Source organism: Aphanomyces invadans (genome assembly GCF_000520115.1).
Source record: "Aphanomyces invadans strain NJM9701 unplaced genomic scaffold supercont1.104, whole genome shotgun sequence".
NCBI lineage: Eukaryota > Oomycota > Saprolegniomycetes > Saprolegniales > Verrucalvaceae > Aphanomyces > Aphanomyces invadans.
In genome coordinates, this window is record NW_008580249.1 from 19139 (window position 1) to 30895 (window position 11757).

Here is an 11757-nt window from a genome sequence, read left to right on the forward strand (position 1 = left end):
GCTGGTGTCGGTGGTGATTTGATATTTACCAGTGGTGCAGGCACAAGTGCTGCGAGTGGTGCGATCACTGTGGCATCAGCTGCATCTACTACAAGCGGCGCTCTTACGTTTAGCTCTGGCATATCCTCTGCTGGCAACTCGGGTGCTATCACCATCAAGTCGTCGGCAGCAACTGGTGGAAAAGGCGGAGCTATCACTCTGAGTGTCGGAAATGCGAACACTGGAGCTGGTGGGGACATTACCATTACTGCTGGTCTCACTACAGCATCGACTATGACTGGCGGCAAGTCATCCATTCTTGGTGGTGCTGGCATCGTTGGTGGCGACGTTCAATTGACGGGTGGTGCAGGAACTGCTGGTGCTGGTGGCAACTTGGTATTGGCGAGTGGAACTGGCACGAGCGCATCCAGCGGCTCAGTGACGATATCGACACCCACGTCAGCATCGAGTGGGTCGCTGACGTTTAGTTCCGGGACGTCCACGGCTGGGAACTCGGGAGCGATTACGATTCAATCGTCGTCAGCGGCAGGTGGTAAGGGCGGTGCGATTACGCTTAGCGTGGGTTCGGCCAACACTGGTGCAGGTGGTGACATCGCTATCACTGCAGGCGCAACCACAGCGGCAACGTCAACTGGTGGTGGTTTGACCTTGACTGGCGGTGCTGGCACCTCCACTGGCGGCAGCCTCACCCTCGCGGGTGGTGCTGCTTCTTCTGGCACTGGTGGATCGGTGACACTCCAGGCTGGCTCAGGAACAACTCAGGGCTCTGTCAAGGTGGTGGACGCCAGCAGTAACTCGTTACTTCTGGTGAGTGCGTCGACTTTAACTGCAAGCAGCGCTGCAATGGATTTGACCAGTACATCCACCTTGGCGCTGACAGCATCGACAACCGTGACACTGACGGGTTCGTCAACCGTCGTGGCGGGGGGATTGTTGCACGTCAGTGCATACAACTTCAAAGTCACGTCCGATGGAACGACGTCTACGTTCTTGGTCACTGCGTCAACTGGAGGTGTTGCAATGGCGGGGGATCTCACGATGACTGCGGCCGCCGCTTTGATCACGCATTCTGGCGCTACTTCGCTGACGGTGTCTTCCCCGAGTTTGATTGTCACGGGTGGTACGTTCGTCATGGCGGGAAGCACGGGAACAGCCTCGGCGGGAACATGCGCCCAAGGCACGATCATGTACGACACGTCGTACATTTACATTTGCTCGACAGCCAACACGTGGTACAAGGCTGCGCTCGTTGCGCTCTAGGCTAGTCTATATAATACATGTATTTTGCATTTACAAGTAGTCCAACGCAAACGAACCACCACAAAGCTCATGGCGGAAATGTGTTTGGCTGCAATTGCCGTCGCATTTTCTGAACGAATCGCTCACAACTCGAAAGGTCCGTATGAAAGCACTCTTTTTTTTATTCGACGGGATCTCAGGACAAGTACGTCGATGCACCAACTCTTTGAGCCACACCATTCGTGTCACGATCGTCCATTCGCCATGTCCATTCCAATCGAATTGACAAAAATCAGCATAAACGGAACACAAATCTCCCGACACAAAATGGACCAATTTCGGCCACGTTTTCTGCCCCAATTTTAACATATCACTTCAATATAATGCCATGAATTTCTCCAAAACAAAAATATAGACGCAATATTGTTCGAGCATCCATTCTCCTTAAGTGCAAAATTGTCCGCCCGCGCATGTCTGAATAAACATTTTTTGACACGAGGTAAAATAGTTTTGCCCAAACAAATGCATCTTGTCGGCTCAAGTGTCGGCTGGTCAATGTGCCTAGACAAACGGAAGCAGGCGGCAGTCCTTGCAGCGATGGGACAGCCACCCAGTCCATGCAGGTCGTTGCCGTCGTGGCTGGTACTGACCGCAATCGTATATATATATAATGTCATGGCAGATCTGCAGCGTGGAAATCACTAAATTGGTTCGGCTACACTTGCTGTCGTTTCCGTGACGTTTCAGAACTTCAGGATTCACGTATCTTATGGCGGCGGCAACAAGTGCGATCCACCGAGTGGACCCCTTCTTCTTGGCGTTGCTTCGAACCCGGCAGCGGCGATTCCAAGAGAGCATTGACATATGCACGGACATTCTCGATCAAAACCCCTACGATCAAGTAAGTAGTCTACATGTCGGGTGATGGATGAATTCATTCCTCATGGTGTGCAAAGGCTGTGTGGTTTGTCAAGTGCCGGTCGCTTACCCAGCAAACGTACATGGACGATTCAGAAATGGAAGAGGATGGCGCAGCAGATCTTCTCTTGGACGACAATGTCATGGCTCATATGCCTCGGTGCGACTGCCACCTTGTCCTTGCGCTAACGCTTCGCGCAGGCCCGGCACGTCGCTCAGCCGCCCCATGACAAGGTCGGGCAATTCAGCTGGAGACCAAAGCTTTCGTCCCATGTCTTCGAATGGCCGGCCCTTGAGCGGTTTTGCTCGGCCTGGAACGAGCTCGCGCCCTGGCAGCGGCATGTCCATCGATCAAGCTATGCAGGGTAGCCGGCCAGGTGCGCTCGCATCGTTCTACACGTGATGCCAAACATCGAACAAATGGATTTCATAGGCACGTCGCGGCCGCCGACATCGTTGGGACGTCAAGTTCGCCTTGGCACAGCGTCCATGCAGAACAGGGACGATGGTGGGGTCTTTATCAACCCCGATCGTCTCGACTTTAAGCGATACGCAACCCGTCCGCCCATTGCCAAGGCCTTGATCGATTACCTCTTGTACCACGACCACAATCCGAAGAAAGCGCTCGAGTTGGCCGCCGAAGCTACCGTGGCCGTCCGTGCTAACACCGTATACCATCCACACTGAACCATACTTGTGCTTAGGCGGATTACAAGGACTGGTGGTGGAAGGCGCGTCTTGGCAAATGCTACTATCAGTTGGGTACGAAACATCCCTTCAACACGGGGCAGTACAAGGAGGGGCTTCGTTTGATCGTTGACGAGGCTGCGTGCAGGGCTACTTCGGGAGGCCGAGAAGCAGTTTGACTCGAGCTTGCGCAACCAGCCGATGGTCGTGACGTACTTGGAGCTTGCCAAGGTGTACCTGAAACTCGACCAGCCCAACACAGCTCTGGAACATTACGCCAAGGCCAAGTACGTTGCCGACCTTGACGTGGGTGCCTTACGTTGCGGCAGAGAAAAGTTCCCCGAAGACGTGCACATTCTCATCGGGATCGCCCGCGTGTATGACATGCTCAATGATACGGACCACGCTGTAGAAGCGTACAAGCAGGTTCGTCGACTGCCCGTAGTCTTGTTGGCTTCATTCAGCGCAGGTCCTCGCTTTGGACCCGGCCAACATTGAAGCGATTGCGTGCCTAGCGTCCAACCATTTCTACACCGACCACGTACGTGCTAACCCTCGAAACACTTGATCGTCGTGTTGGTTTCGATCGTGGTGGTCTCCGCGTTGCCGCGAGAAGATGCGCAATTCCATCGACTGACGGCGGTTGAACCGTAGCCTGAAGTCGCGCTCCGCTATTACCGCCGCCTCCTTCAAATGGACGTCAATACAACGGAACTGTGGTGCAACGTTGGCCTTTGTTGCTTTTACGCGTCCCAGGTACGTGCCCCGTGCGTTGGCATTGCGTTCACGTTGCCATCGCTATCTATTTGTCGTGCTAGTATGACTTGACGCTGTCGTGCTTTGAGCGTGCGCTGGCGCTCGCGTCGGACGACAACATGGCGGACGTTTGGTACAACATCGGGCAAGTGGCTGTGGGCATTGGCGACTTGGGGCTCGCGTACCAGGCATTCAAGATCGCCGTCTCGGTCGACAGCAACCATGCCGAGAGCTACAACAACCTTGGGGCACGCGTCGTCCACCATCTCTCGTGTCTACTAGGATTGACTGGGTCGTTTTAGGTGCTCGAACTACGAAAGGGCAACGTGGACCAGGCGCGCGCCCACTTTCAATTTGCTGACGGCCTCGCGACCTTTATGTTTGAGCCCACGTACAACCGCGCGTTGCTCGCGTACAAAATCGGCGACTTCCAAGACGCATATGCCAAAGTGTCCAAGGCGCTTCAGGTGTACCCTGAGCACGCCGACTCGCTCGAGCTCAAGCGACAGCTGGAGGCATTCCTGACCATGATCTAGCTTGTCCGAGGCCACACAGTCTCGCCAGGCCATCCACCGAGACACCTCATGGCCGGCAGTGCATTCCCAACCACCATTGAATCAATCATGAAAATCGTCGTGTCGTTGGTTCTACTTCAAGACTTTTTGTGAAAGAAATCGTGGTGGCCAAAGCGCGCTAGTATATCATGCGATGATGCAGGCGACGGCAGCTCGCGAGAACTCGTCGTCGTCGTCTCTCTTGCGGAAGATGACGCGCATTGGCACGAGTCGCCTCATGGAGGCTTTAGGCTGCCAGACGCTACATCGAAGCAAGAACAACGCGAGATCGGGCGCTGCGATGGGTTGTTTAACATGCAAGAAAGAGGAGAGCATCCAAGTGTATCGGTTGTTGAGGAGGAGGAGGCGACCTAAAGGAAGTAATCTGGCGTGCGCTTCTTCTCGTTGAACGTGTGGTCCCGCGGCGCCGGGTCGAACTGGATAAACTTGCACGTGTCATACACCTTGTCGCCACCACGGTCGGCCATCACTTCGTCGATTTCCATCAGAGCGGCCTGGTTCCCACAGCGGTAGCAGTAGTTGGGTGCACTAAAGATCGTCACGACGCCACGATTGTGCGTCCATTGGTATCCCTCCATGACGAGCTGATGGGCGCGAGCGATGAACGTGAGCCCGTTGCTTCGCTTGAACTGTTCCGTGATATCTTGGCCAAATGTGTAGCCGGCACCACGGGGGGAAATGCCCCATCCACACCGGTCATCGGGGTCACTCCATACCAAGTCGCACATCGGTCCTTCGTGCGGCACTTCTTGCACCTGTACGTCCTTCCAAGTCAACACAACGACGGGTGTGAAGAACAAAACGTACGCGATCCAATGCGCGCGCATGGTCCAACGTGTCAATGCTGGGCGACAATCCACCGTGCATGCAGAACACGCGGTTCTCGATCAACGCCGTCATTGGCAAAAAGTCAAAGAGGTCCGTAAAGTACTTCCACACGTTTGCGTTGCCGTACTTGCGCAGGCACTCGTCGTAGAACCCATACACTTGCGTGATTTGACGGCTTTCATGGTTGCCGCGCAAAATCGTAATGCGTTCACGGTGGCGCACCTACATGGCGTTGGGGTGAGAGTTTTGAATAGTCGAGTCGGCAGCGACGGTCGACACGGACCTTGAGGGCAACAAGCAGCGACACGCTTTCCAATGAGTAATACCCTCGATCGACGTAATCTCCCATGAAGAGGTAGTTCGTGTCGGGGCATTGTCCGCCAATGCAAAATAATTCGAGCAAGTCGTAGAACTGGCCATGGATGTCGCCACACACGGTCACGGGGCAACGCACGGGCTGCACATTGGACTCGGCGCTCAAGATTTCCTTGGCCTTCTTACACAATTCCATGACCTCATTCTCAGTGAGGTTCTCCGCACGCCGCAGGCGGCTGATCTGTTCGTCCAGGGACTTCGTCTCGGCGCGGGTCGCTTCCACCATGATGAGACCTTCTCTGGCTGGGATTCTGGCGAATATTGGGGGAGTGACTTCGGGTCGGGCGGGCTCCAAGCTACCCGGCGCCCGAACACCATACATTTTTTCAGTCAATGGTATTAAACACACCTGGGCCTGCATGTGTTTATGCAAATTGTTTGAAACAACCAACATTACTTTATCGGAAAATATTAAATATGTCAACCTGTCAAGTGTGGTTGTCGTTTGAAAAATTAGCGAAATTGCTCCATGCCAAGAAATGCACTGTTCGAGGTCAGCAACAAGTGCTCCCAAACACAGAAGAGAGACATAACTACCCCGATTTACAAGTGGCCTATCCACTTGGAAGACAATCTTCAAACTTTTCACCATGCTGTGGAACGAATTTTGCGTTCAACTGTATCCATCCAACACGACGAATAATTGGTCAATTGTTGCATTCCCCAGATAAATTACGTACGACACAACGTAGATTATATGTTGCATAATGTTTGTTCTCCGGTACGCAGTGATGTCGTCAGCAGGCGAAGATGGGACGCCCATAGCACAAAGCGTCCTCACGCGGCAAGAATTCGATGGGAGCTAAGGTAAATAAGATTACAATGTCAAGAGGACGATCGGGGCGGGATAGTCACTTTGGTCGGGGTAGGCATGACCGTGCCGTTCGGGAGGAGGCGGCGGTCACTCGTACGTTGGTTTACACAATGTCGTCATCGTCATGGTGCGAGGGACACGAGCTTGACGTTTTTGGCGACGCACACCACAACGTTGATTTCGTTTATGCCGCGACTGCGGTTGGACACTCTCACAAACTTGCCGTCCTTTGTCACGTGAACAGCGGACGAGTAGTGGTCGCCCATCAACGTGGACGTCTTTACCGACTCTTTCGCGACGAGCTCTCCGTTGGGCTGGACTTGATGGTAGCCAACGTGTTGGTATTTTCGTTCGTCAAGAAGATGTCAAGGCCGTTGGGGGGTGCACGGCCAAATGGCGGGGAGCCACCCCAGGCCAGTCGACGTGAATCCATTTGCGGTGAACTTCCCATTTATGAGCTTGTACTGCATGATGTTATCGTTGCCGAGATCCGTCACGAACAATAACATGGTGCACTTGGTCAGGGCGACGTAATGCGCATGAGGAACATCCTGGCGGTCCGGGATCACACCAGCGCCACCGGTGAACTGCTTAGTGTCCACAATTTCGCCAACCGTGCAGTTGCGGTTGAGCTTGACGACGAGAACGGACCTGTCGTCGACTACCACGAATTTGTTGTTGGTCTGGACTAAATGTACGGGGCCCTTTGTGTTGATTAGGAAACGAATGTCGGGTGACAGATTGTCCTTGGTGTTTGTGTTGGAATCGTTTTCGAAAGCACACAGAACAATATCAGTATGCCATGGCGACTTCATTGGTCACGTACAGGCACTTGTTGTCGTTGGACAAGGCATAGTACGTGGGATGGTTGCCCGTCGTAGCGTTAGTTTTCCTGGCCGAGCTTGGTCAAGCCACCCGCGGAGTCGGTGCGAAAGATGGAGACGGCGTTGTTCGTCGTCCCCACGAGAAGTATGCGACTGGTGACGGCGCCGACAAGGGCAGCGAGGGCGATGAGGGCAGTCGAAAGTCGCATGCTCATGTAAAGTCAGTGGAAGAGCAAGGTGGTGGAGGCATCTTACAGGATTGACGCGAAATCCTTGCCAAGTTGTACTTGTAGCCTCAGGCATTATTTGTAATCCTATCATGTGCATCGAGTACTTCGTGGGTTATTCGTCGTCCCCTCTGTCAAGGTATTTGTAGTCCACATACCGCAACAGCAGCGCCTTGAGTTGCATTTGAGATGGGGGTGGAGATCTGGTTTGTTCGACATGGACAGACCGACTGGAACATTGACCACCGCCTTCAGGGTCACCAGGACACCCCACTCAACGCCACGGGTGTTGGACAGGCCGCTGCAACTGCTTCGTACCTCGCGGGCATCCACAGCACCACGCCGTTCGACGCGATTGTGACGAGGTACGACGATGTCGGTTGAAGACGAATGTCGTTGTCATCGTTGATTGTTCGTGTTTAGTGATTTGTCACGTGCTCACTCGACAGCCGAAGCCATTGCCTCTGCGCTGCGCATCCCAATGCGGAAAGACGCTGGTTTCAGGGAGCACAATCTCGGTCGGTTGCAAGGGCTCACGGCGGGTGAAATGTCTCCATCACAACGTCGCGAGTACGAGCTCCTGCGAACGGATTTGGGCAAGGCTGCAACGCCCGGGCTTTTTCACTCACATACACGCGCGTAGAGTTTAACGGGCACGGTGGGGAGTCATCGATGGAGATGGCCACACGCGTAAGGACCACACTGAAGTCATTGCAACAACAACATAGCGGCCAGCGCGTGGTGGTCGTGACTCACGGCGGGTTCCTATTCCATTCGTATCGATGGATACGTGAGATGGGCGTAGACCGGAGCCGCGACGACGAGCGAACTCCCAATGCATGCATTTGCATCGTCGACGCCGCCAATGACACTCCAAGGTCCGTCAAGTCTCGATGACTCGATCGTGAATGAATCTCGCCTGTAGCTGGCGAATCGTGAAGTGGGGTCTGACCCACCACTTGAGTGTCGCCGCATTGTGACTCCCTCGCCCACGTTATGGCAACGCTCATCACTTCCTCAAGACGAAGCCCATCCATGCATGGTCCCATTCAACATTTTTGTACCAGTTGAATGGAAGTATTGAGCTTTGGTGACGTGATTGACGGAGAGGACTTTTCCGACCGCACAAGCAATGTTGAGGAGGAGTTGACGTGGGTAAAGCCGAGTTGGAAGGAGGCTTCGTGGATCGGCCGTCGTCCAAGGTAATGCCGAGATGGAGCATCCAAGACAACCAAATCAGTCTACTAGTGGAGAGCTACCTTAATAAACTTATGAAAATACGACAATGTCGTGCAGCAATGTCCAAGCGTGGACGACGGACGTCGCGACCCAAATTAGTCCTGCCCACACGTCGAGGGCCAGAGCGGGGAGAATGCACGGCATGTTGGTTGGGTAGTCGTGGCTCAAGCAGGCCTGCCACGCATCGTGGGCTTGGTCCCATTTGCCGTGGGTCGTGTAGAGCATGCCGGCGCTGTACAATGCTTCGCTGTCGTGGAGGGATCCTGCTTTGGCGTAATACCTGCAAAATACGTGACTCAGATGCTACCGCGTTTTTCCATCCGTCCCACATCACGCAATATCATTCAACACATGGACCACTCCAGAAACCACATGAAAATTCCTTCCAAGCGTACTCGAGTGCAATTGTGGCATTTGCTGAACAAGCGTGGTCCCATCCGTCACGATGGCAATGGCCGAGCTTTCGAAGCGCTTCGGGGTCGGATCCTGCAGCTTCGTACAGCGCTTTGGCCAGCTGCAGGGGCGGTGTTGTGTCGAACGGCTGAGTGTGCATCTGGTCGAGGAGAAACCCGGCGTTGCATGCGGCTTGCGGTACCCCGAAGAGCGCCCAAATGGAATAGTGAAGCAAGGACCGCGCCATGTCGCCGCGCAAAAAAGCTTTGTGGCCTAGTTCAGGCGACAGGAGGACATCGTCAAAAAGCGCTGCGCGCCACGCCACGGTGCGGAATGCTTGGACGGCCAACGGACAAGACCGAGGCGTTCCGAGGCCTTTGTAGTACATGATGCCCAAGTTTAGGTGAGCTTGCCGCGAGTCGCTCTCGTTGGCGGCGATTGAAAAGTGGTGGAAAGCCCGCGTGTTGTTCTGGTCGACCCCGTCGCCCTACACTCAACGTAAGTGGGTTTCGATTCGATTGCTCGTACGTCCAAGTAGGCAGCCCCTAAGTACTGATGGGCTTCAGGAAACCCCAAATCGACAGCCTTTTGAAAGTACCCCACGGCTTTCGTTGAGTTTTTTGCCACGCCTTGGCCTGTCCAGTGCCTACAACGACAGCACCATGGCGATCACATAGTTTCGTGTGCTTACGAGCGAACGTACATGTAGCCGAGACCGTTGACCGCGAACGCGTTGCCCTGGTCCGCAGCTTGCTGAAAGTACTGCACCGCGCGCTCCGGGTTCGGGTCAACTCCCATGCCGTTAGCATACATGAGGCCAAGATTCGCCATGGAGTGGGCAATGCCGTTCGCCGCCGCTTCTTCAAAATGTCGCAGAGCTTCAATCGGATTCGGGGCCAGACCTGCCTGCGCATCGCCAAAAAAATGCATTTCGCCCAGTCGATGAACTGCTTCAGGGTTTCCTCTACATGCTCATGGTGACGCACATGCCCTGGATCCATTCGATCACCCACCCCAACGCCAGCGACCGAACGTAGTCCAACGCGTCCATGCCGTTTAGCGGTACCTCCAGCAGGTCGTCGGACGAACGATGCATGCCCATCCACGCTTCTGAGAGCCGCAGCATGGGCTCATAGTTCTCTATCGGCCTTGTGAACCTCGATCAGTCGAAACGAATTGCTCGTCGTACCCTTCTCCCCGCCTGAGTCGATCATGTCCTGAACGCTGTCTTCAGCACTTGTGTAGTAGTACGCCACGGCTTCTTCACACGGATCATCATCAGTCAGTGGTGCTGCTGCATGCGAATACAGCCGCGCGGCCAGCACCATTCTGGCCAGAAAATTGGTCGCGGCATGGGTGCGCAGAAGTGCATCTGCCGTAGATGCCGCGGACGCGATTTGGTTCTGAAACACTGCCATGCGAACGATGGTTTGTAGCACCTTAGCAGACGCAGTTCCGGCACGCTCCAGCAAGTCGAGGGCCGCAGAAAGGTTCAATGGATACACAGCTGTGTCTTGGGGTTGGAACAACATGTACGTAGCAATAGCCTCGTACGCGGTACCGGGGGATGCCTCGGAAGCAGCCAATTCCAACCATCGCTCAAATGCAGCGGGGGAGTACCCCATGTCCACAAGCTCGTCGTACATGTCGAGAAACGGGTCCGATAGCGCGTACGGGTCCGTGGCGGCGGAGGCACTTGAGTGTCTACCACTGGCGACTTTGCGTTGCTTGGACACAAGGTTCAGCAGGTCTTGCATGCTTCCATTTAGCTCGAAGATGCGAGCGGCGGTCGACTTCATCGACTCGGACGACATTGTGTACTCCATATCTTTTGCCAAATCGACAAGCGTGTAAAAATGCTCGTACAAAGCAGTTTCGATAGAAGCAAGAGCAACGAGGTCGAGATCACCATCGTGAACACGATGAGTAGATGTTGTGAGGAACTCTTGGATTGTGTCTAACGTCTCTTGTGCGTCGGCAGCAATAGCCACGATTTTGCCGTCCCACGGATTTCTCGCATCGTCGTACACCCACACATCAATAGTTCTTCGTTTCGCGGCGTCAACTGGTGTGGCATTAGCATTGAAAAAGACACACGAAATGAGGCTTAATAGGACCACGCACTGATCGACCCACATGCCGCCGCGCGTCTGAGAGTCGCCACGCTGAAATCTCGAAAATGCAGTTCCATCCGGATAAGATTATCCGTCGCATTAGAACCTCGATTACCATCGTTCCTGGCCTCCGAGTCACATGACGGTGGGCAAAGCCTGAGCGCATTGTACTAGAGGCTACGGTATGTACTCAAGCTTCGTCATCAGGTGCACAGACATTTTTCAGTGCCAGACAATATGAGCTGTGGAAGCAACAGCACACATTCGACTTGGCAAAAATTGCGCCATCCGGGAATCGAACCCGGGGCATCTCGATGGCAACGAGATATTTTACCACTAAACCAATGGCGCTCGCACACATGTGAGGCACAGAACAGGTACATTAAAATAACAATAATTGTCAACCGCGAAAAAGAAGTTTCATTTCTTATGATGTCTCATCTCGAAATGAATGAGGCGAACACAAAATCCAGCTCAGAGTGTCGATGGCAAAGTATAGATCGAGCTATTGAATATATACCACCATGTGGAACCAGGCTTATATGGGTCGAAACGTTATTTTGCTGGTATGGAGTAATTGTCTTTATAATCTATGCTTGATCTGGAACACTTTGGTTGATAACCAAGGAAAATACGCCAAAATGGTCAGGTTTAACGTAAGGGACCAATTGTTTGTGCACTTTTTGAGACCTCGAGGTAGACTTCATGTTGCTCAGCGTAGAGGCATCGGATTCAAACTCCAAAATGCGCCTCATGAAGCTGAGACAA

At 53.7% G+C, this 11757-nt stretch overlaps 6 protein-coding genes and 1 non-coding gene across 8 annotated transcripts; 3 read left to right on the plus strand and 4 right to left on the minus strand.

Annotated features, from left to right (window-relative positions):
* On the plus strand, nucleotides 1-1300 carry H310_14911 (hypothetical protein). Its single transcript, XM_008882885.1, has one exon. It carries the CDS (start codon nucleotides 274-276, stop codon nucleotides 1258-1260), a length of 987 nt encoding a protein of 328 aa, XP_008881107.1. The 5' UTR covers nucleotides 1-273; the 3' UTR covers nucleotides 1261-1300.
* A 679-nt stretch (nucleotides 1301-1979) lies between these two features.
* On the plus strand, nucleotides 1980-4284 carry H310_14912 (hypothetical protein). Its single transcript, XM_008882886.1, has 11 exons — nucleotides 1980-2140; nucleotides 2196-2317; nucleotides 2359-2534; nucleotides 2591-2811; nucleotides 2862-2919; nucleotides 2993-3131; nucleotides 3174-3270; nucleotides 3314-3385; nucleotides 3499-3600; nucleotides 3663-3848; nucleotides 3903-4284. The coding sequence occupies exons 1-11, from the start codon at nucleotides 2009-2011 to the stop codon at nucleotides 4134-4136; spliced, it is 1539 nt and encodes a 512-aa protein (XP_008881108.1). The 5' UTR covers nucleotides 1980-2008; the 3' UTR covers nucleotides 4137-4284.
* Nucleotides 4285-4352: 68 nt separating this feature from the next.
* H310_14913 (serine/threonine-protein phosphatase 2A catalytic subunit alpha isoform) lies at nucleotides 4353-5645 on the minus strand. The gene is made up of 3 exons (XM_008882887.1): nucleotides 5287-5645; nucleotides 4983-5225; nucleotides 4353-4930 (listed from the first exon to the last, which is right to left on the minus strand). The coding sequence occupies exons 1-3, from the start codon at nucleotides 5602-5604 to the stop codon at nucleotides 4526-4528; spliced, it is 966 nt and encodes a 321-aa protein (XP_008881109.1). The 5' UTR covers nucleotides 5605-5645; the 3' UTR covers nucleotides 4353-4525.
* A 410-nt stretch (nucleotides 5646-6055) lies between these two features.
* Nucleotides 6056-7288, minus strand: H310_14914 (hypothetical protein). Its single transcript, XM_008882888.1, has one exon. The coding sequence runs from the start codon at nucleotides 7005-7007 to the stop codon at nucleotides 6558-6560; it is 450 nt and encodes a 149-aa protein (XP_008881110.1). The 5' UTR covers nucleotides 7008-7288; the 3' UTR covers nucleotides 6056-6557.
* Nucleotides 7289-7401: 113 nt separating this feature from the next.
* On the plus strand, nucleotides 7402-8362 carry H310_14915 (hypothetical protein). The gene is made up of 4 exons (XM_008882889.1): nucleotides 7402-7608; nucleotides 7667-7839; nucleotides 7887-8121; nucleotides 8169-8362. Exons 1-4 carry the CDS (start codon nucleotides 7433-7435, stop codon nucleotides 8221-8223), a joined length of 639 nt encoding a protein of 212 aa, XP_008881111.1. The 5' UTR covers nucleotides 7402-7432; the 3' UTR covers nucleotides 8224-8362.
* A 116-nt stretch (nucleotides 8363-8478) lies between these two features.
* H310_14916 lies at nucleotides 8479-11047 on the minus strand. 2 transcript variants are annotated; one of them, XM_008882891.1, is made up of 7 exons: nucleotides 10065-11047; nucleotides 9889-10015; nucleotides 9579-9839; nucleotides 9474-9521; nucleotides 9404-9420; nucleotides 8878-9362; nucleotides 8479-8762 (listed from the first exon to the last, which is right to left on the minus strand). In XM_008882891.1, exons 1-6 carry the CDS (start codon nucleotides 11011-11013, stop codon nucleotides 9175-9177), a joined length of 1590 nt encoding a protein of 529 aa, XP_008881113.1. In that variant the 5' UTR covers nucleotides 11014-11047; the 3' UTR covers nucleotides 8479-8762; nucleotides 8878-9174. The 2 variants fall into 2 exon arrangements, with proteins under 2 accessions (XP_008881113.1, XP_008881112.1); XM_008882890.1 differs by having other exon boundaries at nucleotides 9404-9521.
* A 222-nt stretch (nucleotides 11048-11269) lies between these two features.
* On the minus strand, nucleotides 11270-11340 carry H310_14917. The gene has a single exon. It is a non-coding gene; the product is annotated as a tRNA-Gly (tRNA).
* Between the last annotated feature and the right edge of the window lie 417 nt (nucleotides 11341-11757).

Coding starts and splice junctions, on each gene's coding strand:
- H310_14911 (XM_008882885.1), top strand. CDS start 274: ATGACTGGCGGCAAGTCATCCATTCTTGGTGGTGCTGGCATCGTTGGT.
- H310_14912 (XM_008882886.1), top strand. CDS start 2,009: ATGGCGGCGGCAACAAGTGCGATCCACCGAGTGGACCCCTTCTTCTTG. Junction 2,318..2,358: donor GTCATGGCTCATATGCCTCG/GTGCGACTGCCA, acceptor CGCTTCGCGCAG/GCCCGGCACGTCGCTCAGCC. Junction 3,386..3,498: donor ACCATTTCTACACCGACCAC/GTACGTGCTAAC, acceptor GTTGAACCGTAG/CCTGAAGTCGCGCTCCGCTA.
- H310_14913 (XM_008882887.1), bottom strand. CDS start 5,604: ATGGTGGAAGCGACCCGCGCCGAGACGAAGTCCCTGGACGAACAGATC. Junction 5,226..5,286: donor CGCTGCTTGTTGCCCTCAAG/GTCCGTGTCGAC, acceptor AACGCCATGTAG/GTGCGCCACCGTGAACGCAT. Junction 4,931..4,982: donor ATGCGCGCGCATTGGATCGC/GTACGTTTTGTT, acceptor AAGGACGTACAG/GTGCAAGAAGTGCCGCACGA.
- H310_14914 (XM_008882888.1), bottom strand. CDS start 7,007: ATGAAGTCGCCATGGCATACTGATATTGTTCTGTGTGCTTTCGAAAAC.
- H310_14915 (XM_008882889.1), top strand. CDS start 7,433: ATGGGGGTGGAGATCTGGTTTGTTCGACATGGACAGACCGACTGGAAC. Junction 7,609..7,666: donor TTCGACGCGATTGTGACGAG/GTACGACGATGT, acceptor GTTCGTGTTTAG/TGATTTGTCACGTGCTCACT. Junction 7,840..7,886: donor GCTCCTGCGAACGGATTTGG/GCAAGGCTGCAA, acceptor ACACGCGCGTAG/AGTTTAACGGGCACGGTGGG.
- H310_14916 (XM_008882890.1), bottom strand. CDS start 11,013: ATGTGGGTCGATCAGTGCGTGGTCCTATTAAGCCTCATTTCGTGTGTC. Junction 10,016..10,064: donor CGACTCAGGCGGGGAGAAGG/GTACGACGAGCA, acceptor CAAGGCCGATAG/AGAACTATGAGCCCATGCTG. Junction 9,363..9,403: donor TAGGGGCTGCCTACTTGGAC/GTACGAGCAATC, acceptor CGTTGAGTGTAG/GGCGACGGGGTCGACCAGAA.